Source organism: Arvicanthis niloticus, chromosome 8 (genome assembly GCF_011762505.2).
Source record: "Arvicanthis niloticus isolate mArvNil1 chromosome 8, mArvNil1.pat.X, whole genome shotgun sequence".
Classification (NCBI taxonomy): domain Eukaryota; kingdom Metazoa; phylum Chordata; class Mammalia; order Rodentia; family Muridae; genus Arvicanthis; species Arvicanthis niloticus.
In genome coordinates, this window is record NC_047665.1 from 22070283 (window position 1) to 22096025 (window position 25743).

The 25743-nt window shown below is 43.9% G+C and overlaps 1 protein-coding gene across 1 annotated transcript; it reads right to left on the reverse strand.

Moving 5' to 3' along the window:
- Nucleotides 1-2716: 2716 nt before the first annotated feature.
- On the reverse strand, nucleotides 2717-24764 carry Smim13 (small integral membrane protein 13). The gene is made up of 2 exons (XM_034510245.2): nucleotides 24554-24764; nucleotides 2717-6792 (listed from the first exon to the last, which is right to left on the reverse strand). Exons 1-2 carry the CDS (start codon nucleotides 24627-24629, stop codon nucleotides 6602-6604), a joined length of 267 nt encoding a protein of 88 aa, XP_034366136.1. The 5' UTR covers nucleotides 24630-24764; the 3' UTR covers nucleotides 2717-6601.
- Nucleotides 24765-25743: the final 979 nt, after the last annotated feature.

Below are 25743 nucleotides of genomic sequence, written 5' to 3' on the forward strand. Positions count from 1 at the left end.
AACAAACCACCGTCTCATCCATGTTCTTCACCTGCCATATCCTATCGTGGACCCTGTCAAATCAACTCTCATAGGGCGCTCTTCCGACTGTCCCTCTCCAGGCCCGCATCTTAGGCATGGAGCACTGCACTAGCTTCCCGTTACCAATTCCTCATAGTCAGACTCAGCACCATCCTCAGGAGCAATCCATCTTCCTCCTGCCCTTTGTTCATCATCATTCCTCTGTAGGTGTGCTCGTTTCTCCGTCAGTCCTTTTCAGCACCCTAATGGACTTTTAGAAAAAATGTCTGACATAGTGATGTTCTTTAGGGACCTGCTTCTGAGCTTCTACCACAGAACACATTTGACTGGATAACTTAATAAAGAATAGATTTCTCATAGTTCCAAAACTGAAAGCCCAAGATCAAGACACTGGTGAAGTCATGTCTGATTTCATGATGCACCTTTGCTATGTCCTCACATGGTTTAAGAGCAGGTAAGAGAACAAGCCCACCTCCTCAAGCTGTCTTCACAGTGGCACTAAACATTCATGAAGGCAGACCTGTCAAGATCCAAACACAGGCCTCATCCAACACTGGCACTGGGGAGCAAAACTTGAAACAAATTGTCAAAGCGACAAAAATAGTCAAACCTCTGCTGTGCTGTGTTGGGTTGTTCCATCCAGTTCTTTTCTGTGGGGGGAGGGAGGGTTGGGGAGGGAGTGGGGGAGGTTTGCTATCTTTGCTTCTTCAGCTGTATCCACATACTCCAAACCAGAGTTACAACTCTCATGCTTCATGCTAGTTTTACACCTGGTTCATTATTTATCCCAAAATGTCAGAAAGCACTCCCAAATCTAGTTAGAGGCCTTCGACTTCCACCTTCCAATACTCAAGCTCAAATCTATCCCTACATGCATTGCTCAAGTGTTATCAACTACAAATCTAAAATACTGACATTCTCACCCACCCCCCTCCTTGCTTTCAGAAGCCAATCTCATTCTTTAACCTCAAAGGTCCCACTTCTGTCCAACTGGCCATAGTGTCTCAGCACAGGCCAGTGAAAGAGACATCCTGTTTACAGCATCGAATCTGTCCTCACACATGATCTTTCTATGTCATCTACACCCAGCCCAGGTACCTAGGAGAATAACCATGCAGTATCTTAGGAAAATCTGTGTTCTCATTTTTTAAAATAATTCAAGCCTGGGGACTTGAGGTCAGCCTAGGCTATATGCAAGGAGCAGCTATCTCAAAAATATTTCAACGCTATCACGTGTGGCTTGGATGTCAAAGCCTGTGTCATTACATACAAGGTCCTTTGTGGTCTAGATCTTTCACATACCCCTACCCTCAAACCGTTTGCTTTCTTGATGCCAGAAACATTTATACATGGTTCTACAAACAAGAACTCGTCTGTTCTTATGTATGCTTTTCATGTATAAAAATATTTAATATTCTGCATATATTAATTAATGCTGAAAATTAATACTGGGGCAGTTACTCCTTGACCAGCTAGTTTTCCAAATAATCACAGAGAACTTTTAATACTTCAAAGCTTAGGCTTTAGCTGGGCACTCTCCCTAGGTCATCTGCTAACCTGACCACCTAATCCCATCTGGCCACACGGAAAGCTACATCTTCCAGGCAATTAATTAGTCCATCTACCTGCTCTATCTCCTGGCCAAAGGGCCTACCTACTTTTCTTTCCAGAGTTCCTTGTTACCTCCCAGGAAGTCCCACCTTCCTCTCTCTACTGTCCAATCACAGGCTTTAGCCTTTTATTGACCAATTAACTTAGGGAGCAAGGTTTGCACAACAAAACCTGGTGTACATAAGAATTCACTAGTCTTGGGGCCACCAGATCTTGGGGTACAGAATTTAACATGTGAATACAAAGCCAACACCAGGCCAACCCCAACATTCATGTGAGATCCTCTTCTTATCCACAACCTGGAAAACCCCTACTGCAGCTCTTACAGGTACCCCCTCTTCAAGTCCTCCACAAACTTTATCTTTATGGCGGTGCCCCCTCTTCAAGTCCTCCACAAACTTTATCTTTATGGCGGTGCCCCCTCTTCAAGTCCCTCCACAAACTTTATCTTTATGGCGTCGTGTCGGATCACAGCAGATAGGGGTGTTCTCATAGCTCCTCCATTCTGTAAACACCTTTCTCCTTTTAAGTGCTACCCACCATCTCGAGCCTTTGGCACCAGGAGTGACTCTCCTAACCAGCCCAGATCCCAGACCAAGCCCCGACAATCTCTAAAACAGACCTGCTCTACCTACAAAGCCAAGGCCTGGCAAAGTCTCTTTTTTTATCCTGTGTTCTTAGCGCCTGAGCACTGAAGAAAAACACTGGAGTACATGGTTTTCTACCTCCAACTGGTTCTCACGGGGCCCCTGCAATCTTCTCACTTGGGAGTATTTAGTCCCCTTGGCCTTCAGGGTAGTCAGGGCTAACAAAGGTGAAACATGGTCCAGGTTAGCAAATTAGCAAGCTCTTGAGGTGCTGGATGATGGAAGAGTGTGATTAAGCAACCAGCAGGGCTGTGCTATGTCTTTTAGGCTCTGTGTTGATTAACTGCTTCACATGATGGATGTTATGGCTATCCTCCCAGTTCTTAGACTTTTAGAGCTGGTGAAGTGGGGTGCTGAAGGCTGGACCATTTAAAATCCCACCATGTCTAAAGTACCCACCACAGTCATTATCCTTAATCAATGAGACACATGCGTGCTTGTTTTCATTTTCATTTATTCTGTGAAGTTTAAAGAGGAAGTTAAAACATACAAACCATAAAAGCTTTAGATATTCTAAGTCAGGAACACCATTCATTTGCATATCCCTCATTTGTATTTTACATCTTGTTATACACAGTACTATTAACACGCACAGTTCCAATTCCTCACAAAGTCTCTGTCAAGCAGCACGATGAAAATGCATCACAGCACAGGACAGAAAGGCTTCTGTAAGAAAGCACAGCAGCAGTATCTGGCGAATGGTTATGCATAGAACTGTGTGGAGGTTAGTGCTAGACAGTCCTCAACAGGTAGCATGTGTGCTGACAAATGGAGATACAGCTTCTACTAATACAGGATAAAATGGAACTTGTTACAAGTTTCCAACACTAACAACTTTAACAGCAGACAATACAAGGTTCCTTAATTCTATATTCTATAACCCAATGCCATTCTATAGTCACCTGAGCATCTCCGTGCTCTGAGGACTGCTTATTGGCTTTATGAAGTCAACTTCAAATATAAAAGCACTTAGTTTACCAGCTGAGATCTGCAGTTACACTGGTTACCAGTTACAGTCAGACACCTTCTGAGCAAAACTGACTATAAAAAAAGATTGCACTGTGGACTCAGAATAACGTCACAGATTATTCCTCTTAGCAGGAAACATGAACTAGCGTCGTGTTATAGATGTCAGTATATAGTTATCTTAAACTTTTAGCAAAACACCACTTTGAAATGGTTTTTTAAGCCTAATCTAAAGAAAGGGGTCAAGATGTTGATGAAACAGCTAACCAGTATCTACTTCCACTGTGGGAATCCATTTAGTTCAAATGTTTTCCTCAGGCATGTGCCTAATGCCACACTATCAAGTCTTTAGTGTATTTGGCATTTAAATCTGAGCCATGCCACCACACAGGCATTTAAAAACACACGCATGCATGCATGCACGCGCACACACATACACCTTTAGGAAGGGTTGGTGGAGAAGGAACTGCAGCAATCTACCTGAGTCCTCAAGTATCTAATCAATCCTCGGAGATGATAGCATTATTTTTGGAAGGGTGCAGGCCAGACTGTAGTATCTCTATGTTGTATCTTTAAACTTTAAAGTATACCCCTTGCACCAAGAGCCTGAGAATATAGGTATGACAATTATAACAGCTGTAAATCAAAACAGGAAACAGGACATAAGTCCACAGCACATGAGGAACCCTGCAGAGACGACATTTTCTCTTCCCTCTCTTGGTCAGGTAAAGGAGGTCCAAGAAACCAATCTTACACAAAGGACTGTGCCTTAGACTCTTCATACTGGCATCCAAAATGGTTTTACTTAAGTTAAAACACGCTGAGTATGAGCTATTACACCATAAGGTACTAGTCTTAGGCCAAGCACAGTATTTATTACAGTTTTACAAGATATTCTGGAAAACATAAATACCAATAAATAATGCCCTTTATGTAGTTTTAACAGGAATTAGTTTGGGCCTTGCTATAGATGGGAGGGCGACAGTTACATCAGCCATCATTCTTTAATACTGATCCAACCGAGAGCTCACCTGCTGCTTAAAGTTTTTCCTATTGGCATCTAACCCTTAGACATCCACTGCAAAACACTAGCAACAATGAAAACTTGAAGCTCAAACATTAGATTATGAAAAAAAATCTAATGTAAACATCCTCCAGTACCAAGATGCCTTGGGGCATCTTGACCGGTTTAAAAATATTTAGTTAGTATAAGAAATACTAAATGCTAAAGATCAATGCTAGGAACAGTGTCACTGCTTTGTGCCTTTTAGTCATGCCTCATAAAAAAGACAGAATGACTGCACCCCACTTCCAAGCTATTGCGGATCTTCCCCAGAAAATGTAGCTGAAGGTTGTCTCTGGTAACTTCCCTGCCAGTGTATTGGAAGGTCCACAATATCTACATCTTTAGGAACTCACCTTGGGCAGTGCCAGTAGGGAATTAATAAACAGCATCTGCCAGAGTGAAGGATGAGGTAACAAATGAGATCAAACACGGCCACGAAGAACAAGACTGAGGAGGGAACTTGGCCTTGCAGCTCATTTCTGTGTGGAACAGACAACTCTAGAAGGTTCATCAGTCTACTGCTCTTCTCTAGTCCACAGCCCAAAGTTCAGTTAGAATAAACATGGACTCCTGGCAGAGGCATTTTACAGTCAAGCAGGCATTTTCAAGCAGTACTTTCTCAAGCCCTCGTACTCTTGAGGTCTTGTCACTGAATTGCTGTTTGTGAAGTACTTTCTCCACAACAGAAGCCCAGACCATAAATCCCCAAATAAAGGAGGGACTGATACCATTCTCAATAAAGGAGAAGACGGCTCTTAGATTCCTAACTACAACTGTAAAACCCCCAATAGGTTTACCTAAAAGTATTTCATAAAAAATAACTGTTAACACTGTAATATTTATACTTAAATTCTCCAATAAATAACTGCTATCTTGAAAAGTAAATTTACATATTATCACTTTTACTTAATCTAAGTGACCATCTATTAGGATGCACCATATGTATTTCTAAGAAAAAAGCATTGCTCACTAAGCTATGGCATGTGCCTGGTATCACAGAAACAACATGTTTTATTTTGCATTTATTCCATGTTCTAAAATATTTTTATCACATAAATCTTGTACCTATGTGACGAATGTGTGAAATAAACTGGCTAAGTTATAACTGTAACTTAATATTCTGAGTCCCCCTCTTCCAAATCACTTCTCAAATTAGTTGTAGGAATCTGTGCTTTACCACCCATGTCAAGAGCACACACTGCATTTCCAGAAGTTGCTCACCACTGCCTCTGTCTAATACCGACAAGCAGCTTTGGATAAAACCCTGGATGTCTTAATGGCAGTCCTCTCCATGAAGTGGTCATACGAGCCTCTCTCTGCTTTGAATTTTGTTACATCAATTCTGAGGATTTTGGCAATTGCTCCTGCCTTTGACTGCAATCACTTGGCATGAAGAAAGGTAATTGTTTTGCAAGTGCCTTGCTGACAAAATATAGCACAGCTTGTCAACCTGTGGGTTTCTTCCTTTCTTAAGTCTTGTAAAGCATTTTGCTGTTTCTTTGCAAGAAAATACAGAATTGTGATCATTTCTCCAACCACAAATGTTGGCATCACTAATATCGAAAGTGTTCCAATGCTGTTTCCATGGTTTTCAATACACACAATAACCTTTCATTTCAATGCTGAGTCATAGTGCTGTCTTTTTAAAAACATTTTTAAAATGCCAATTAAACCTGAAATATTTGATACCAACAATATACATATCAGCTGAGGTAATGACACTGTAACAAGCTGCAAAAATCACGTATGCATGAGTTAGGACAATGACAAGACTACTCCTTGGTTGACAGTAATGAGACACACATCCCAGTTTCTGCCAAGTTAAAATGTCAAGAAAATGGTACATTTTAATGACTAATAACATGTTTTTTCAAGCCTGAAATGTTTACAGTTTATACCAGTGCAAAAACAAAGAAAGAAAGAAAGAAAGAAAGAAAGAAAGAAAGAAAGAAAGAAAGAAAGAAAGGAAGGAAGGAAGAAAGAAAGAAAATGAGAAAAAAGAAAGAAAATGAGAAAAAAAAGAAAGAAAGAAAGACTAAGTCCAGGAGGCAGGGAGTAAGTGTGTTAAGGAGACCTAGTGAAGCAAAACATCCAAGATGAAATCTGCGATGGCCCAATTTGGTTTAAATTCCCTTTATTTCTATATGGCTTAACGTGTAAATCTTTTTTGAACTGGATATAAATCCAACTGCAAATGTTCCTTGGTCACTTAGTAACCTTCAAAGCTAGGTCACTAAGGACAGAGGTCATAACTGCCTTAGATCATACTCTAAGAAACTGCTGTGTCTGATCAGTGGCTATCGTCAACAGGCGGCCTTCGTTGGCGAGCAGATCTGATCTTGTGTGGCGAAGCCGAAGGGTCCTCTTCTGTTTCAGACCCTGAAGGCTGTTCATTATCTCCTTCCTGGGATCCTGTGTCTCCCACCAGCTCCCGTAGAAACTTGAATTTAGATAAAAATAGATGCCATACAAAATACCAACCTAGAGAAAGACAAAAACATTAAGACAAATTATTACACTGTTTTCAACTCAGAACACTACAGTTTTCTGAAATGTCTATTATAAACGTGTAGTATGTATACTACAGTATGCATTCATACATCAAACATAAGACACTTATGATCTGAAAGGCATGAGGAGAGATTCTACAATTGTACAGGAAAACAACTTCCTCCTTTTATGGAATTTAGGATCCAGAATTAACATTATAATGATGTGGGGATGGTTGCACATAGACTCTTGGGGGATTGAGGCAGGTAGATGCCAAGTTCAAGGCTAGCCTGGACTACATGTTAAGATTCCAATCTCCAATGCCAACCTTCAATACACATATTTATGAGATTGAGACTAAGTGAGAGTACTCATTGTAGTAAGATCAATTGTGAGAATATTTCTGTAGAAAAGACATACATGTGACTATTGAGTGAACATACCCTATCTCAGTTCTACTCAAGGTGAGGCAGACTGAAAGGATGTCAGGCAGCATGAGTCAACTGTGCCACAGTAAAAAGGTTGCAGTTGACGCCACACAGCCAAAAAGTTTACAGCAGTGGTTCTCAGCCTTCCTACTGCTGCGACCCTTTAATAGTTCCTCATGCTGTGCTGACCCCAACCATAAATTACTCTTGTTACAACTTTTTAACTGTAATTTTACTACTGTAAAATGTACTGTAAATATTTTTGGAGATTTGGAGGTTTGCCAAAGGAGCCATGACCCACAGGTTGAGAACTGCTGGTTTATAGACAATTTCATAGAAAACTATAAAATTTCTATAATTACAAAATAGAAAAATAAAGCCTGTGAACCAACTGTGAAAGTTCAAGCTTTTTAGAAAATGACATTTTCACATCAAATTCTTTAAGGAGGAAATGTTACTCAATAAGGAATCAGTCAGGTAAACTAAAGGTGGCTTGCCCATGTTGGAGACTGGATTCAATCAGGAATCTGCATGTCCAAATGCTAAAGGTCCTTGTCCCCAGTTGGTTTTTGATTGACCAAAGATACCAGCGGCCAATGCCTGGGTAGAGGGAGACAGGATAGGATCCTTGGAGTTTCTGGGGCTTGGAACTGGGAAAAGAGAGACAGAGGGTCACCACAAAGCAGTGGGAGACAGATGGACATAGGAGCTGCAGGAGACAGAGCCAACCAGCCATGGACAATTCAGGTGGATGACATGGACTTCATGATAGAGCCCAATGTGTCTTCCACCATGTTAAACTAGGCCACAATAATGGCTGCCATTTAGAGGTAGTATTTACTTTGTCTTGTTCCTTACTGTCATTTACAAAAGAGCTCAACATTCACTCTTTACTACGAAAAGACCAACCTTGGAGACTTAGCCCATTTCTTGGGTTTTGCCTGCTTTTAAGCCATAATTCTTAATGTTCATGAGGGAATACCCAGAGTATTTTTGATCAACTATATACATAAATGTTCCAGCTTTGTAAAATAGTATTTTGATAATATTTCCAATTAACATGTTCTGTTTTCACCCAAAATTCTCTGCTGCATAGGTGGAGCAATTTGAGGAAAGACCACTGGACAGAGGGACCCTGCTTCTGACCCAAGACACATAAAGCTGCACTGTGAGGACTGAAGGAAGAGCCACCTAAGAGCTTAGGTGCCTGCCACTGAGCAAGGGTCCCATAAACCGCTCACCTGACATGAACTCAAACACTAACAGGACAGGGAAATCTGATAACAAATTATATTTTTATAGATATGATTTACATATCAAATTTATACTTTTGAAGCATTCAACTTAATGGCTTCTGAAATATTCATAAGGTGGTATAACCAACACTCCTGAACTCCAGGGCAAGCACACCAACCCCAAGCCATCCATGGCTGAGAAAGGATCTCTGCTGACAGAGAGCTTGTCTAGCTGTACAAAGCCCTGGATTTTGTCCCCAGAACCACATAAAACCAGGTGTGGTGTGCACACCTATAATCCCAACACATGTAAGTGGAAGCAGGAGGGTCAGAGGTTGAAGGGTATTCTTGACTATAAAGTGAGTCTGTGGTAGCCTGGGCTCCATGAGACTTAGTCTTCCAAAATAAAACAAACTAACAAAAACAAACCAAACAAACAAAACAGAAAAGAAAAGGAATCCTGGTACTTTGTAAGAATCCCCAGCATTGCTGGAGGGGATGCCTCACACCTTCACCTGGCACCTGGGAACATAGGCAAGTAGATGTCTGTGTGTTCAAGACCAGCCTGGTCTACACAGTGAGCTCCAGACCAACCAAGACTATACAGTAAGACCCTGTCTGAACAAGAAAAGAGGGTGGGGGGGAGGGAAAAAAAAAGAAAAGGAGAGAAAATCTATAAAACAACAAGCTGGAAATGATAAGTTACCAGAGACGTTCCATTAGATTTCACCAGCTCTTCCTCCCAAATTGCACTGCCAGTAACTCCAACAGCAATGTAAGAATGTCTCGGAGTCAGGCCAGTGTTCACAAGGTAGCGCTGGCATAGAACATAACAGCCATGCACCCTTCTCCTCATGCTGGCAGTCGGTAAGTGCATTACGTCACTGTGGATTTACCCACAGGGAGCATGTGACATAAATGGCATCACTTCTCACACCTCTTTTCAAGGTCCATCCTTGTTGGTGGCTGCACTACTGTGTGTACAATCTCACCAGTGATGTGTGAGGTCCCACTTCCACACATCGTCACCAACACTTCATAACCTACTAGGTATGAATGGCCATGCAAGCCAAACACCAACGTGCATAAAATAAAAAGAAATAAATTTTAAAAATAAAGAATGAGGGAAGAGATAAATAACAAAAAGTCTCATACTGAAAAGCACTAACAATCCCTCAAGACTGTGGCAGTCCCCTGTGGGATGGCCAAGAGAAGGCAGTGCCTGGGGTAGACATCTATAAAACGATGGCAGCAGTCAGAAGTTTTGGACATGAGAACGAACACACCCTTGGATCAGACTCTTCCTCTCAACTTGAAGAAAATTGAGATTCAACACTGGGGGATAGGGGTGGGATGAGATTTAGTAGAAGGTAGAATCCCTAGGCTTATGGTTGCCATGACTGCTGCATCCACACTCCCCATCTTCCCAAGGTAGCCTGCTAACCCACCCAACCAATCACAGTTCTGCCCCACATCTAGACAAACTCACAAAACATGCCTCTATCTCCCTCTGAGGAGAGGTGGAGGGTGAGCATAGGCTGATAGGAAGGGAGTGACAGTGCTTCCCACAGAAAGACTGAGGGAGAATCCTGTACTATTAACACAGAGAGCACGGATACTGGCTGTGAAGCAGCTATAGCGGGGCAGGAAGTGAAGAGAAAGGCAAACTCGGTTAAGCACTGCAGTGCCACTCAGCAAAGCAGAAGGAGCAACAAGTTGTCCTCCGTGTGAAATGAAGACATCTGTATAGAACTGGAATTTGGGGGAGCAGACTGGAAGAGAATGGAGGTATCTGTAAATCAGTGTCTGATGCTTATAAACAGTTTATTGAAAAATTTCAACAGTCTAAACAAAAGATAATAATAAAAATCAAACAGCTAAACAAAAATAACTACCCAAGATATTTACTTTAGAAAAAGAACTATTATAAACCCCCAGTGCATATATCCGAAGCAAAGCAGGTTTTAGCAAAGAAATCATGAGCTACTGCAGTCCCAGAAAAATCGAAGACAATGCTCCAGAGCTGTTAGTTAAACAGGAAAAGGACCCACTAATTTTTCTCTTTAACTTTGGGGACAAGTACTCTAAGGAAGAGCTTTGTACGTATCAGCTACCCGACAAAGTGTCACTCGATTTAAACTGTCCTGTCACACTGTCAGAAGCAACAGTGCTCTGATCAAGGAACCACAGTATCCTGTCTGTCCTGACCTTACAACAAATAAACCCTAAGCAGAGCACTGCATGGCTCGTCTAGTTCAATAAGGTGAACTTGTGGTTTAAGTAACAGAGGCTCTAAACCCCAAAAAGGGGAGTTTCTTAAAAACTTACAAGGGTATCTGAGAGTCCCCCTGGTGGTTAGTTGGTTGGCTAGTTACCTTGATTAGTCCCCATGAACTAGTCATTCTCTTGGTATAGTCTGTTTTTCCCTGCATATTTACCTCAGCACTCCTGAGAAGGAGCAGGTAGTTTTAGAAATCTGAGGGGGATGGACAGATTAGCTTAGAGAAAGAGCCTTGGTAAATGCTTCTTTATTAGGCAAGACTCCAGGGCAGTCTCCACTATAGAAGCTGCTCAACACATCCAGGCAGGTTTTGTTGGCTTGCTTTTTGAGATAAGGTCTCACTTTGTAGTCCAGGCTGGCCTGGAACTTGAGGTGTAGTCCAGGCTGGCCTTACACTTGGGGCAATTCTGAAGTACAAGTCTTCCAAGCAATATTACAGGCATGCACTATCTATCACATCCACCTCACAGACAAATCTGCTAGCTAAAGTTTATCTAAAAAGCCGGACTTGGTGGTGCCTATTATCATCCTTGGGAGGTGAGCTGGAAGCAGGATAATGAGTTCCAGGCTAGCCTGGGCTATAAAAAGATCCTGCACCAAAAAACAAAAAACAAAAAAAACCAAAACCTTCCCCTATTCCTTTAAAACATCAACACACATGACCTATTAGTAAATGTTTACATTGCATGAGTCTCCAACCTACAAAGCAGGACAACTACTTAATGTGAGGGCCAAAGTCATCCCAGAGGATGATGAGAGGCACATTTTTCCTGAGGTACAAGGTTCACTATAAACATAAAACATAGTAAAAAACGACCCAGTGTAATGACCCTAAAGACACCCCATTGCAGCTGTCCCTAAATAAGACTCAAATTGAACCCTTTCCACATCCGCTAGGGGTTCTCAGAAACGAGACTCTTGAGGGATCATCCCACAGATCTCCAGTCAATCTTAGAGCTGTGCTAATTCATTTGCTGTTTGGTTTTTGAGACAGGGTCTCACTGTGTAGCACTGCCTATCTTGGAACTCATGTAGACCAGGCTGGCCTCAAACTCAGAGATCCACCTGCCTCTACCTCCAGAGTGCTGGGATTAAAGGTACGTGTCACCACGTCTGGCAACGCTTACTTATTTTGAAGCTCCATAGAGTACTCTAATGTAAATATAAATTTGGAAAGCACAGAAATGGATGTCAAGATGTGAATCAAGCCAGGGCGGTGGTGGCGCACGCCTTTAATCCCGGCACTTGGGAGGCAGAGGCAGGCAGATTTCTGAGTTTGAGGCCAGCCTGGTCTACAGAGAGAGTTCCAGGGCAGCCAGGGCTATACAGAGAAACCCTGTATACATAGAAACCCTCAAAAAAACAAAAAGAAAAATATGTGAATCAATCCAACTGGCCAAGGAAAAGGAGAAAGGAGGGACTCCCAGTTGAATGCCCACAGGGAAGAGAGAAGGAAGTGCCTTAGAAGACTCCATTTCCAAAGAAGCACATTAGTATTAATTTAGACATGATGATTACATATGGAAGATGTGCTTGCTAGTTTTATGTCAACTTGACACAAGCTAGAGTTACTTAGGAAGCTGAGAACTATCACCAACAGACCGACAGACAAGGCTGTGGTACATTTCCTTGACTGGTAACTGATGTGGAAGGACTCACTCACTGTGGGCAGTGCCATCCTTGAGTCGGGGTCTTGGGTTGTCTAAGAAAGCAGCTGAGCAAGCCATGAGAGCAAACCAGTAAGCAACATTCCTCCATGGCCTCTGCATCAGCTCATGCTTCCAAGTCTCTCTGCCTCAACTTTCCTAGATGATGGCTACAGGATGTAAGCTAAAATACACACACACACACCCCCGTCAAGATGCTTTTGGTCACAGTGTTTTATCATAGTAATAGAAACCCCGCCTAAGACAGAAGACTATATAAAGAAACTGCCCAGAATTAATTGGAAGTTATAGTCCACGGTCTAGCATGCGGATGGTCCTAGTTTCAATATCCAACACCTCAATTTAAAAAATTTCCCTAAATATCCCCAATGAGTTAGGTGATGTTATAGGAAGCTTGTGGATGTCATACCTGATATAATGGCCAGAGCTGTTTAAATGTCCCCTAAAACTCATGTGTGTATGTTTGTAACACCTTAACAATACAGAGAAGTGATTGTGCCATATTAAGAAGTGAGTTAATGAGCACAGAAGGAATACATGGATAGATTTAAGTCTGACTCTCCCTGTGCTTGCCCTGATAATAATGCCACCCCACAGTGCCACAGCAAAGGCTCTTGCTAGGTGTTAGGACCACGGTCCTCCAAAACTATGCACCCATTAAACAACTACCATTTATGATTTACCTAGTGTGCAGGATTCTATTCCAATAGCAGAAAATGGATTAGGGAGATTGTCAGAGTTAGATGTAAAGACTGATTATGCTCTAGCTAAAGTTGTGCTACGTCTACCTCATAGGACTGACTGTTTAATGAGAGTATGTTGAGAGCTCACTGTACACTCTGCATGTAGAAAAAGACAAGTGTGAAATTACACAATGTAGAGCAAAGCTTCCCCTTTCTGCTATTATTACATATACAAACACACTAAATGGGACAGGGGTGTGTATGAGGTGTGTGGGCTGCAAAGCAAGAGCCACCACAGACACAAAGGACAGCATTGCCAGATCAGATTCCCAACATCAACCTAGCCTCAGAGTAGAATGGCCTAGTCTGGACTCCAGGCTCTAGGGTAAGTTCTCCAAAGTGTGCTGTGTGAACTGGGGGAACAGGGGGATGGAAGAAGAAAACACATTAAGACCCAGATGACTTTTTACTGAAAAGTACTTACCCACTTAGACCCTGCAGCGTATGAGCTAGCTCACAGAAGCCCAGCTCACTCACTAAGTCCTTCACACACAGAGAACAAACTTCTTGCTTACTCTTTTTCTATGGACATGGGTATTGCACCATGTCCCAGGATTTAGAAAGAAAAACAGGAAGGAGAGAAAGGGGAGAAGGTAGAGAAATTCTATTTACATGGAATCAAACCCCAAGGCTCAATTTTAAATGAGTTCTTCACAGCTTTTTAAAAGGTAGGTTTGGGGCCTTGTTCCACCCTTAGACTGTAAGTAGTGTAAGGCAGAAAAACTGGCTGTCAACAGAGGCCCTGGGTCCTGGGATACTTGTGTGCTGTAGATCTCAGCAGCTGCTGGGAGGAAGGATACAGAAAAAGGGGAAGAAAGTCATGTCTGGGGTTAGGGTCCAAGGAAGAGGGTTCAGCAGTGGAGGTCAACAGGAAGCTGCAGTAGGAGAAGGGGGAGCAGGGGGAGCGGGGGAGCAGGAGGAACAGAAGGAGCGGGAGCAGGAGGAGCAGGAGGAGCAGGGGGAGCAGGGGGAGCAGGAGGAGCAGGGGGAGCAGGAGGAGCAGTGGGAGCAGGAGGAGCAGTGGGAGCAGGAGGAGCAGGGGGAGCAGGAGGAGCAGGGGGCATATCCAGGGTGTGAGCAAGTATGCTTAAGATCTGGGCCAATAGCTAAAGAATGGAGAAGGGGGAAGGAAAAGTTACTTTTTGAAAGTACTGAGAAAAGCAGTCTTACAAGTAAAGATCTGTAAGCCACTGGGATTGGCTGCCACCTCCCATCCCCTTTTAAGACAGGGTCTTGCTACAGTGGCCCAGACTGGCCTCAAACTTTAAGATCCTCCTGCTTCAGCCTCACAAATTCTGGGATTGTATGCAAAAGTTACAGCTACTAAAGAAAGCCAGCAAGCTAACTGTAAAGAGAATCTCTTGCACACTGTATGGATGCAGCACCTACCAATAAAATGCTGACTAGCCTATAAGCTTAAGCAGGAAATAGAAGGTGGGACATCCAGTAGGGAGACTGAATATTGGTATGGGGATGGAGGATTCATTTGGGAACATGGGAGGTGGACAGAAGCATGATGGGAACTGAGCAAAAGTAACCAACCACCTGGCAGAACTAAGATTAGAATAAACTGGATATTAAGTTATGATCTAACTGGGAACTTGAGGAAGGTGTTTGTAAATATATTTTAAGTCTCAGAGTCATTATTCTGGAAACTTGGGCCCAGGAGGAAAGACTCTCATTTTACAGCTAACTTAGGACACAACAATGAATTTAAGTATATCAAGTTCTTGGGTTTTTGTGGCAGAAGCATGACAAGGCACTGTTTCAGGGACAAAGCATGATCAAATTCACTGCACACACTACAACACAGTCCCAGTGTGGCCCTGTGGAGGGGGATTAAGTCAGGGGATACCATGCTCCTTAAAGAATTAGGCATGGTCATTCATATCTGTTTTGAATAGTGTATTCTGGATTTTGTAGTTTCAGGTCTATTTGACTGATGGGATTGTTCAGTGTCTGTGTAAAAAAGCACCAGCAGTTTGGGCTGGATTCTGTCGTTAGTAGATAATCCCATAGGAATCTTTAGAGTTAATGCTGGCATTAAATAGCCAGTTGATATACATGTGTCTGTTTAAATCCTTACATGTGATGGTGTATGCCTCTAATTTGTAAGGAAGCAGAGGCAGATGGATCACTCTGAGTTCAAGGTTTGCCTGGTCTGCATGAAGAGTTCTATGCCAGACATAGCAGTTCTGGGTTCTGGTAGTACACACTTGTAAATCAGTGTGCTCAGGCTGAACTAGCGGACACAACCTTGTCAACTTAGGAAGAAGAGAGCGTGTGACCCTAGGTTAATACAACTCCTCTCCTCATACAGGCCCACACTCCAACCTCCTAGAACATATGTTGTCATGAGTTCTGAATCAGCCCTAAAGCTTCAAATCTCATGTGCTTGTCACTGCGACAAAGCAGAGAGAAGCACCACGTGATGGTTTGTATATGCTTGGCCCAGGGAATGGTACGATTAGAAGTGTGGCCTTGTTGGAATAGGGGTATCACCGCGGGTGTGGGTTATAATCCTAGCTGCCTGGAAGTCAGTATTCTGAAAGCAGCCTTCAGATGAAGACAGAGAACTCTCAGCTCCTCCTGCACCGTGCCTGCCTGAATACTGCCATGCTCCCACCTTGATGATAATGAACTGAACTTCTGAACTTGTAAGCCAGCCCCAATTAAATATTGTCCTTATAAGAGCTGCCTTGGTCATGGTGTCTGTTCACAGCAGTAAAACCCTAACTGAGACAAGCCACCACTGTTGCTGAGTCAACCACAACCTAAAAGCCACTGTCGTTCCAACTCTACTATTGTTTCCTTTCCTAAAACTGTCATCAGCCTAATGTAAACCTCCCAACTTGTTTCTTGCCTCCCAGGCTACAGCTCTACAAGCCTGGAAAATCTTAAAGTTCTCATTAAAGCTCTTAGTGCCCACATCTGTGCTGAAATCTTGATGCCCCTGCATCATCTACCCATCACCTCACCCCAGCTAAGGGGCTGAGAACCAATTCATTGATTCATTGATTCACTCTTTCAAATATCTGTCAGGGCCTACTATGGTCCAAACATAATCATGCTGCAGAACGTTTGTCCAATGACAATGAGATCTGTGGAGAAGAACAGAGGACAGGGGTGGTCAGGTGCACACCAAGGAAGCTGCTTATCTTCAGACACTAGAGAGCCTAGATGGCAACTGAAAGGATGAAGGTGTCACCGAGCTGGAAAAAGCTGTAGAAACAAGGTCTGAACCATAGTCTTAGATGTGCTATGTTTGAAATGTTCATTGCACTCATGGTGCAAGACTGTGGATGACTCAGGCTCCACGTCTCCTGGCTTCCTATAGAAGTCAGGCTGAGGGGCTCAAACTCCAATCACATGTTTGATGTTTCTGGTGGTTAGTCCTCATCCTAAAGTAATCTAGAGGCCTGAGAGACACTTCCCGGGCATAAACCTTGGCTTTGAGAGGGTCCAGATCACATGCCACGGCTATCACATAGGCTAGTCTAAGGGAACTGGGGTTTCAAGGGCTTTGTGCCAAATTTATTTTTCATAATATCACAGAGATAAACTGGGGGGAGGGGGGATCTGTTTGAAAGGAGTGATACATGAACATTCACGACACCTTGGTGAACCTCATCTGTGAGTAGCCTATGTCCACATTAACCTTTTTACATACCTGAAGTGTTCTTAAGTGACTAAGCTGGATTTCTGTCCAGCTTGTGGCTTAAAGACAGAACCAGATTGTGGTTATCTTTGTACTTCTGAAATCATATCAGATATTTAGGTATGATAGCTAGCCCACTGAGTAGGAAATAAGGAAGATAAACCCATCCTGCAGGGTCTATAAGAAACCAGAAGTGTGATTTAGGTGAAGCTCCGAGCTGGTGAGGCTGTCAGATAACCAGTATTTTACATAATTAAGATACATGGTTGCCCAAGCCTTTAATCCAAGCATACTAAAGGCAGCGGCAGGTTGGGTATCGGAGAATTCCAGGCAGCCAGGACTACACAGTTGTGGGCAGCTGACATAAGATAGCTATCATCCTTGCAGCCATCTTGAGCCATATACTCTGACAAAGAGACTTGTTTACAATAGCCTACAACAGCTGAGCACACTCTGATAACATCTTGTTTTAGATACCCAGGATTTTCCCTTGGGTGTGTGAGACTTAAAGGTGTGATTTAGAACCAAGACTTAAGGGCGTGACTTAAAGGTGTGATTTAGAGATGAGACCTAAGGGCTTGACTTAAAGGTGTGCCTTAAAGGTGTGGCTTAGAAGTGAGACATATAAAAGGCGAAAAGCAGACAGAAGAAATTAGTAGGCACTTGAGACTCGAGACAAGCAACTTGGATTAGACACTTGTACTTGGAAGAGTACTTGAAACTTGAGACTTGAGGCAGGTAACTTGGAACTGGGAAAGAGACTAACAACTTAGAACTAGGATTAGGACTTGAGACTTAGTGCCGGAGCCCAGGACCTGAAACTTGGGACTGGAACTAGGGACTTAGAGAGAAGAGAAACTGAAGAATAAGTGGGATTGAATCACACCCTGTCTGGTCTCCATTCTTTGCGTCAGTCCTCACTCTCTTGCTGAACCCCGACCGGCAGATCGGAGCAGCTTGGGGTAGTGTGGGCTCTAACAATTTAGCCCCCAAGGCTTTTGGCAGTGTGGGTTCCAACACTGACAGAGTGGTCCACGACATTCTGGCCCCCAAACGTGGGGCAGAGAGGTTCTCAACACACAGTGAAACCCTGTCTTAATCAGTCAATAAAAATAAAATTGGTCCAGATAGATAGAGACACCAAGACATTTCTGGTTTAGTAGGGATAGCTACTCACAAGAAAAACTGAGCTAGGAGCCCCAACAATAACTCACAGAACAAAGGAAGTCCTTGCCTTTTACAGACATTTAAAGGAGAGGGATCCGAGTCTGCAACCTAGTGAAGGTACAGATAAAACAAGGTGTCCTCTGTTCAGGGGCAGTATCTATGACCTATGACCTAAAGCCTTGCTATTACTAGTTACCTGCAGTTTGTCTTCTAACTGAAGGATGGCGTCCGCAGGGACACAGATGCTGCTTTGTTAATTTGGATACCCATGACCACCTCACCAGCAAATGTGCCTAAGAATCTAGTAAGTATATTTCATGGAACAAGAGTTAGCAGTGAGGCAATCCTGGTTCCTACCTCACTTAACAATTATTATTGGAATTCAATGATTAGACGAGGGATTTTCCTTCATTCTTAGATGAGGACCCACTATACTATGTGCCAGCCATTACCCTAGGATCTACAGACAGTGGACAAAGCAACTTAAGTCTCCAACATCACAATGCTTACACTCTAACTGGAAGTGTTAAATAATAACCAGACTGCCATTGTCCTTACTAACCCTCTGAACAAACCGGACTGAAAATTAAGTCACTTTTGCCTAAGCTGCATGTCCTGAAGCTGAAGCTAAACTATTTTAAACCTGACGATTCTCATAAAATCACAATTAAAGAGATGTCAAGAAATCAGTATTAAAGAACAGCCCAGTCTCCAACAGGCCAGTTTCAATTGGCAAGATAATCAAGTTCTTTCTGCCTTAATCCTTAGACACACACACACACACACACACACACACATACACACACACACTCCTAACTACCACTTGAGTAAGCTGCTATTCCCAAGTGTTCTGCCGTCTACACATTACAAGGCAGTGGACAACCTGCTTTTTGTACTTCCTGTCTAGAAAAAACTAACATCTGCTGCTAAACTCAGCGTAACACATACTTTGTAGAATACCTGATTCTAGAATAAAAAGTAAAGTTGATTAGGGAAAACACACACCACCTTGTTTGCTAGGAATACCACTGAACTCCATACTTCCAGCCCTTTCTAAGGGAGCTGCACTGACTCACTGTTTCTGTGGGACAAGACAGTCAGGAAGCTACACCATAGGCACACTTTAAATACCGCAATATGGGAAGATACCAGCAAAACCAGAATTGTCAGCTCACTGAAGTACAATTCCCCTAGCCTCCAGGTGGAGTCTCTGGAGGTGAGGGCCTTAGCCAGAGGTGCAAAGGGAGAAAAGAATCCCATGAGGCCACCTTGGTGAAGCTTCGGGACTGTGGTTGCTTCTGGGTGAGAATGACATGGGCTCCTGAGACTACCAAGCACACCGTTCCCAACATCTTAAGCAGGGCTGAGTTCTCCAGTGCAGGTGCCTAAATCCACCCTTAATAAATTATCAGTTGTTTTTTAAAATATGATTAAAAAAAAAAAAACCCTATGGGTAGAAAGAGATAAGGGAGCTTCAGAAGCTGGCAGGTGTGAACTAAAGCCAGCAAAGACGATTCCCGGTGCAGGAATGCGGGTTAGACCCTAGACTTGAACCCCTGACAGCGATCTATCTGTTCACAGGCACACTGACTGAACGTCTAGCCTCAGACAACCCAGGATATTTCTTATGGAATACCCTCTCAGTCCAAAAGTTAAGCTCTTTGCGATTCCCAACCTTATGGCTCTGACCAGCTTAACAGAGCTGCTGTTATGGAACTGGTCTTGGCTCTCAGATCCAACTGCCATGGATCTGTGGACTCAGTTTTGTCAGGACAGATTCTCTAAAAGCTCATTAACCCTTTCTATTTCAGAGAATCTCCACACTCAATATTGGTTTTATCTCGGTATAAACTTAATAGCAGAGAGGGGAATATCAGTTAGACACAAAATACATTCAAGAACCACAGAAAAATTTAGAGCGAAGAAAAAGCAACCAGCTGAAGTCTACTCACACAGGCAGATAAATTTATAATATCCAAGCAGGAATTAAGAGAATTCCTCTCTGGGGAAAAAAGCCACACAAATGTTGATACTCTCAAAGAATAGGTCTCTACAATAACATCAGAGGGTGTGTGTCAAATAGACTATACTAAGTTATTACCAGATCACTGTGCATGGGTCAGCCTACAGCTAACAGAGACCCCATGAGTGTTTCTTGTTGCTTTCTTGGGTTGTTTGTTTGCTTGAAACAAGGTCTCTCTCTGTGTAGCCCTGGCTGTCCTAGAACTCACTTTGTAGACCAGGCTGGCCTCGAACTCAAAGATCCTCCTGCCTCTGCCTTCTCCAAAGTGCTGGGATTAACAGTGTGCACCTCCACACAGCCAGGTAAGAACCTGTTTTGCTTTAATTACCTTGCCCTTAAATATGAATAAATATCAAAGACTCTAGAGCAAACTTTCTCTAGATGTCCAAGAAAAGAGTCCAAGGTAAAAGCCTGGGCTCAATGCCCAGCAGTGAAGAAAAAAAAAAAAAAAAGAGTAATAAAGACAATGCAGGAAAAAAAAATCAAAGCACTTACTTCAAAGGGGGGTAGGAAAGTAGGAAACTAATCTGGAAGAAAATACTCCAGAGATGAAGGGGGGGGGGGGTCTCAGTTTCGTGTGTGCAGAAAAAATTACTGAAGCCAAAATGAAGCAAGGCACACCCTGACATTTCAGTACACCAGTGATGAGAGGCTATGAAAAGGGATCTGGAGCCGGGCAGTGATGGCACACGCCTTTAATCCCAGCACTTGGGAGGCAGAGGGAGGCAGATTTCTGAGTTTGAGGACAGCCTGGTCTACAGAGTGAGTTCCAGGACAGCCAGGGCTACACAGAGAAACCCTGTCTCGAAAAACCAAAAAAAAAAAAAAAAAAAAAAGGGATCTGGAGTGAGAAATTGAGCAAAGAGGGAAACCAAGTCACCTGAGCAGAGAGAGAAATGGAGTGGCACTGAATTTCTCAAAATTAGCCCTAGAAGCTGAAAAAACAAAAACAAAAAAACAAAACAAGCAATAATTTAAAAACTCTATCTAAAAGCAATTTGCAACCTCAGATCTACTCAGCATATTGATCAAATATCAGGGCTGAAAATTAAGCTTGTAGCTCAAAATACTGTTTTTCACGTACCTTTTCTCAGGGAGCTCTCAGCTACAAAGGGAGAACGTTTAAGAAAGACAATGAGGGGCGATCCCGACAGGCCGGCAGAGAAAGCACAGCTTGGTGTGTGAGAACAGAAGGGAAACTGGGCTTTGGGAAGGGGTGGGAACAAGCAATGGACTGAACATATGGGAACTATTTCTCATGACTATAGATTCTGGAGGTACACACGAGGAAGGCAATACTAGAGGCTTAGGGATGCAGCTCACAGTTAGGTCACTTGCCTGGAGTATACAAGAACCTGGGTTACGGCCCCCAGCTAACCGAGTGTCACAATTACAGAATCAGTTGTAGCAATGAAGGGTATCAAGATATATACAAGTAAATAAGTCTAGGGTAAAAATAAAACACAGGTCAAAGGAACTATGGCTTTTAAAACAGTTTCTTTGGTTAAAAAGCTGAACAAAATATTTTATTAAAATGACCTGGATAGCTGGGGATGGTGGCACACTTCTTTAATCCCAGCACTTGGAAGGCAGAGCCCAGTGGATCTCTGTGAGTTTGAGGGCAGCCTGGTCTACAGAGTGAGAGTTCCAGGACGGGCTGCACAATGAGACCTTGTCTTGTGGGTCGGGGCGTGGGGGTGAAAATGGTTGTCAGCCACTGTGGAAGGAAAACACCACAGTATCTGAAAGCCCAAAGTGCTTCTCGGGCAGAAACCTCAATTAGAAAGGACTAACAAGTAAGTGGTCACTCACTCAGCAAGACGGAAGCCACTCATGACCCACCTCAACAAAAGGCAGCTTCAGTGAATGCTACATGAATGCTAAATGAATTTTAAAAAAAAAAAAAATGAAAAAGAAGCCAATATATACAGAAGGGAAACTACCCTAGGAAGTTTGAAATTTAGAATTCACTGTGTGAAATAGCTGTCAGCGTTCTCCAGCAAACTCGATTTTGATTCCTTGGGGCCAACTTGGTGACAGATTATGATCCAGTGTCCGGTGGGCACTAAACAGAAAGCAGGCAGAACTGGATGAGATCAGAAAACAGGAGACACCGCCCGACATGCAGAGCCTGCTGAGCTGCACTCTCTCTCTGTGTTGGTTTAACAAAATCTGCTAAATAAGACCAAAAAAAAAGTGTTGATAAGAAAGAAAAATGTGTTTAGACATTTTTTTTCTTGAAAATTTCCAAAGCATTAACTAGGTTCTCAAAAGAGTCAGTGACCACAAGAAAGGTAAGAATTATTTAAGGGCATATGCCTAAACCACTCAGCTACACCATGCCTTCCAGCAAGAGTTGTTACATGTCCTAATTCCCAATGTGACTGTCAGCAAAGGAAATATGGTCACAAGGGCCAGGGCCCTGGCCCAGTGACTGGTATCAGGTACACACAGTGGAAGACCCTATGAAAACATCAGGAGATGATGGCCTCCTACACGACAAGGAGAGATGCCCTTAAAGCCCTTCACCCCTCCAGCACTGTGAGGGTACACGGCTGATGGGGGAGTGAGGCAGTCTGTGGTATTCTGCAGTGCAGCCCCAGCAAGCCCCAGAATACAGCACCCCAGTTCCCAAGTCAGGTCTGCCCCCTCCTCCTTCTCTTCAAACTGCAACCACCTTCTGGTCAGAAGAAGGTTGCCTTACCCTGTCACTTGTTTCCCAACAAGGAACAGTATTTGGACTACATGATAAAGCTGTTAAAGTATCAGACCTTAACCTCTCACTCAGTAGGTTTCCTAAAACTAATGGCATGCTTAGAAAAACTAGTAAAACGAAAAAACGAAGCAGCCTGGTGGCCAGTGAAAGGTAAGAAATCGATCAGGAATTAAAATTTCTTAGAGTAAGTTTGACAAGTGTTCTGTCCAAGACGCAGTATGGCTTGTATGTCTCATTCCCATTCCAAGTAGAAAGGGTGACACATGCCTTCATCCTTCCATTCGCCCAACCAATGCTTAAGGACCCATTTACTCTTATTTCAGGAACCTTGAGCTGGGGCACAGACTGCATAGCCTGCCAGAAGCTTGGAGCTCCATCCTAGCATTAAATACACCCGGTGTAGCATTCAAAACAAAAAAAAAAAAAAACCCCTTAAACAACAATTAATGAAATCACCTTGTTCACACATTACAAAATTGGGAGGATTTATTTATTTATTTACTTATTTAATGTCATGGAAAAAAAAGAAAAACTGGGCATCTTTAATCCTAGCCCTTGGGAGGCTGAGGCAGTTGGACCTTGAGTTCAAGACCAGCTAGGTATACATGGTAAACTCCTGGCCAGCCAAGGCTACATAGTGCAACCTTGTTTAAGAAAGGATTCTTTAGCCGGGCGGTGGTGGCACACGCCTTTAATCCCAGCACTTGGGAGGCAGAGGCAGGCAGATTTCTGAGTTCAAGGTCAGCCTGGTCTACAGAGTGAGTTCCAGGACAGCCAGGGCTACACAGAGAAACCCTGTCTCAAAAAAACCTAAAAGGAAAAAAAAAAGAGAAAGAAAAGAAAAGAAAAGGATTCTTTAGATCTAGAGTCACTAGAATTAGCCAAAAATTTTAGAGTTGAACATGTGCTTAGCATATGTGCGACCCTTGGTTCAAACCGCATTACTGACAAAAATTAAATACACATATAGGGTATAGGTATATAAATATGTATGTGCATATCTTTTCAAAGTACAGTCACTGGACTGAGAGCACTAACTACATAATAAGTTCTATGTATTTATAAAATTTTTACCCAATATCCCATCACTTCAAACCCATACTTTGGTCTTGTAAATACCAATGCTCACTGGCATTTATTTGAAATACTTTCCAAATTCTCACAATTGTTCGGCCTCCTTGCTGAGACCTGTGGTTATCAGCTATGTGCATAACAAATTAAGAGGGATCGAAAACACGCCTGGAGAACAGTTTTAAGGTCCCCTCATTCTGAGAAGGGAAACACACATAGCAAACCAAACAGCCCCATTACAGCAGAACGAGGATTGGGTTACCTGACCCTGGAAGTTTATTACAGTCGCGTTTTTTTAGGCTCTGCCCATTATCACGTACGCTCCGGAATTCGGTTGAAGCCTGAACTTGAAGTAAACAAACAACTTCACGTGCGCCGGAAACCCAAAAGGTAATGAAATCTCTCACTAGGTTCAGAACATCCAAATAAAACGATGAAACCCATCACTTCTCCTTCGAATACAGGCCACGGTGAAAGACCTGGGTAGACTGTGGCATTATGGCAACCAAGGGCAAACCTGCCGGGGAAGCAGAAACGTGCTTCCATCTCGAGTCAGGATGCCAGCCCTGAAGGTTCGCTGAGCTTTCCTCCGTGATGCCCGGGCGACCTGCCCTGAGCAGGAGGCATGATTCCTCCGAACTCGATCTTGGGAGGCCAGGTGACCACCGAGGGCACCGAGGGCACCGAGACCACCGAGGGGGACCACCGCGGACACTTGTCCACGCGAGCTTTCCCGACCACCCACGGAGCTGCCCCCACTCACCGCACACCATCAGCAACAGGACGATCAGCAGCGTGGCCACGAACACCAGCAGGGTCAGCCCCACGTTGTGCCACATTTTGAGAGCTGGGGGGTGGGCGCGGGCTCAGCGGCGGGCGGCAGAGCGGCAGGGCGGCATGGGCCGCGGGAGCCCGAGGGCAGCGCCCCCAGGGGGCGGGACTGGGCGGTGCGGAGGCGGGCCGCGGCGGGACCGGCCCGCAGACCTGCCCCCGGCCCGGGCGACCGAGTCTCCGGAGGAGCGGGCCTCGGGGCGCCACTACCGCCTCATCGCTCCGGGGAGCCGGAGCCACGGCGAGCGGAGAGGCCGGCGACGGACGGACGAGCTGCCATGGCGGACGTCGAGGGGGAAAACGTGAGCTGGAAGTGGCGCGGCGAACGCCAGGCCCTGGCTGTGGCTCACGCGAGGTCCCCTCGGCCCTCGGAGACGCCAGATGTCAACCACTCCCTAAGGCCGCCGCAGCTGCTCCTCCGCTCCCCGCCCCCTCCCCCGCGGTAGCTCATCACCAAGCACCCACTCCGCAGCGACTCAGCCGCTTGCGCGGGGCCTGCTGGGAAATGTAGTTCAAATCTCGGCGTGAGTTGTAAGTCTCCGCCCAACAACGAACTACCACTCCCAGGAGTCAACGCTGCTCAGGGCTTCTCCATGCTCTCCTTTCCCGTCCCCGGTGCCTTTGGTGTTCTTGAGGAGCCAACTCCACCTCCGATTTATAGACTGCTGACTCTTCTCCAATTCTGTACGTTGGACTCTCTCCCTTACTAGACTATGCCGAGATGCCAGTTATATTTAAGCCGTTAATTTAAATACAGAATTGTTTTCAGTGAGCAAGAGGGAAAGGGTGACGGCTGTTGCCTGAAAAACAGGTTGTTCTTGAACCCTACCTATTGCCGCTGGCGGAGGTTAGATACATGTGAGGAAATAAGTCCCCTGACAGAAAGACGTAAGAATCTGGAAAGCCTTTCCCCCTCCCCCAGCAACAGATGTTGTGTTATATTTTTACAGAAAATATACTTCAGAAGTAACTAGTGAGTGACTTAGGGACATCTGTGCCCTTAATTCACCTTTTAGCAAGTTTTATTCACTTGTTTCCTTTAATTCAAACAACATAGGACCAACAGCCGAAGGTTTTGCCACATTTGCTTGAACTAACTTCTTAAAAACTAGGTATTTATCT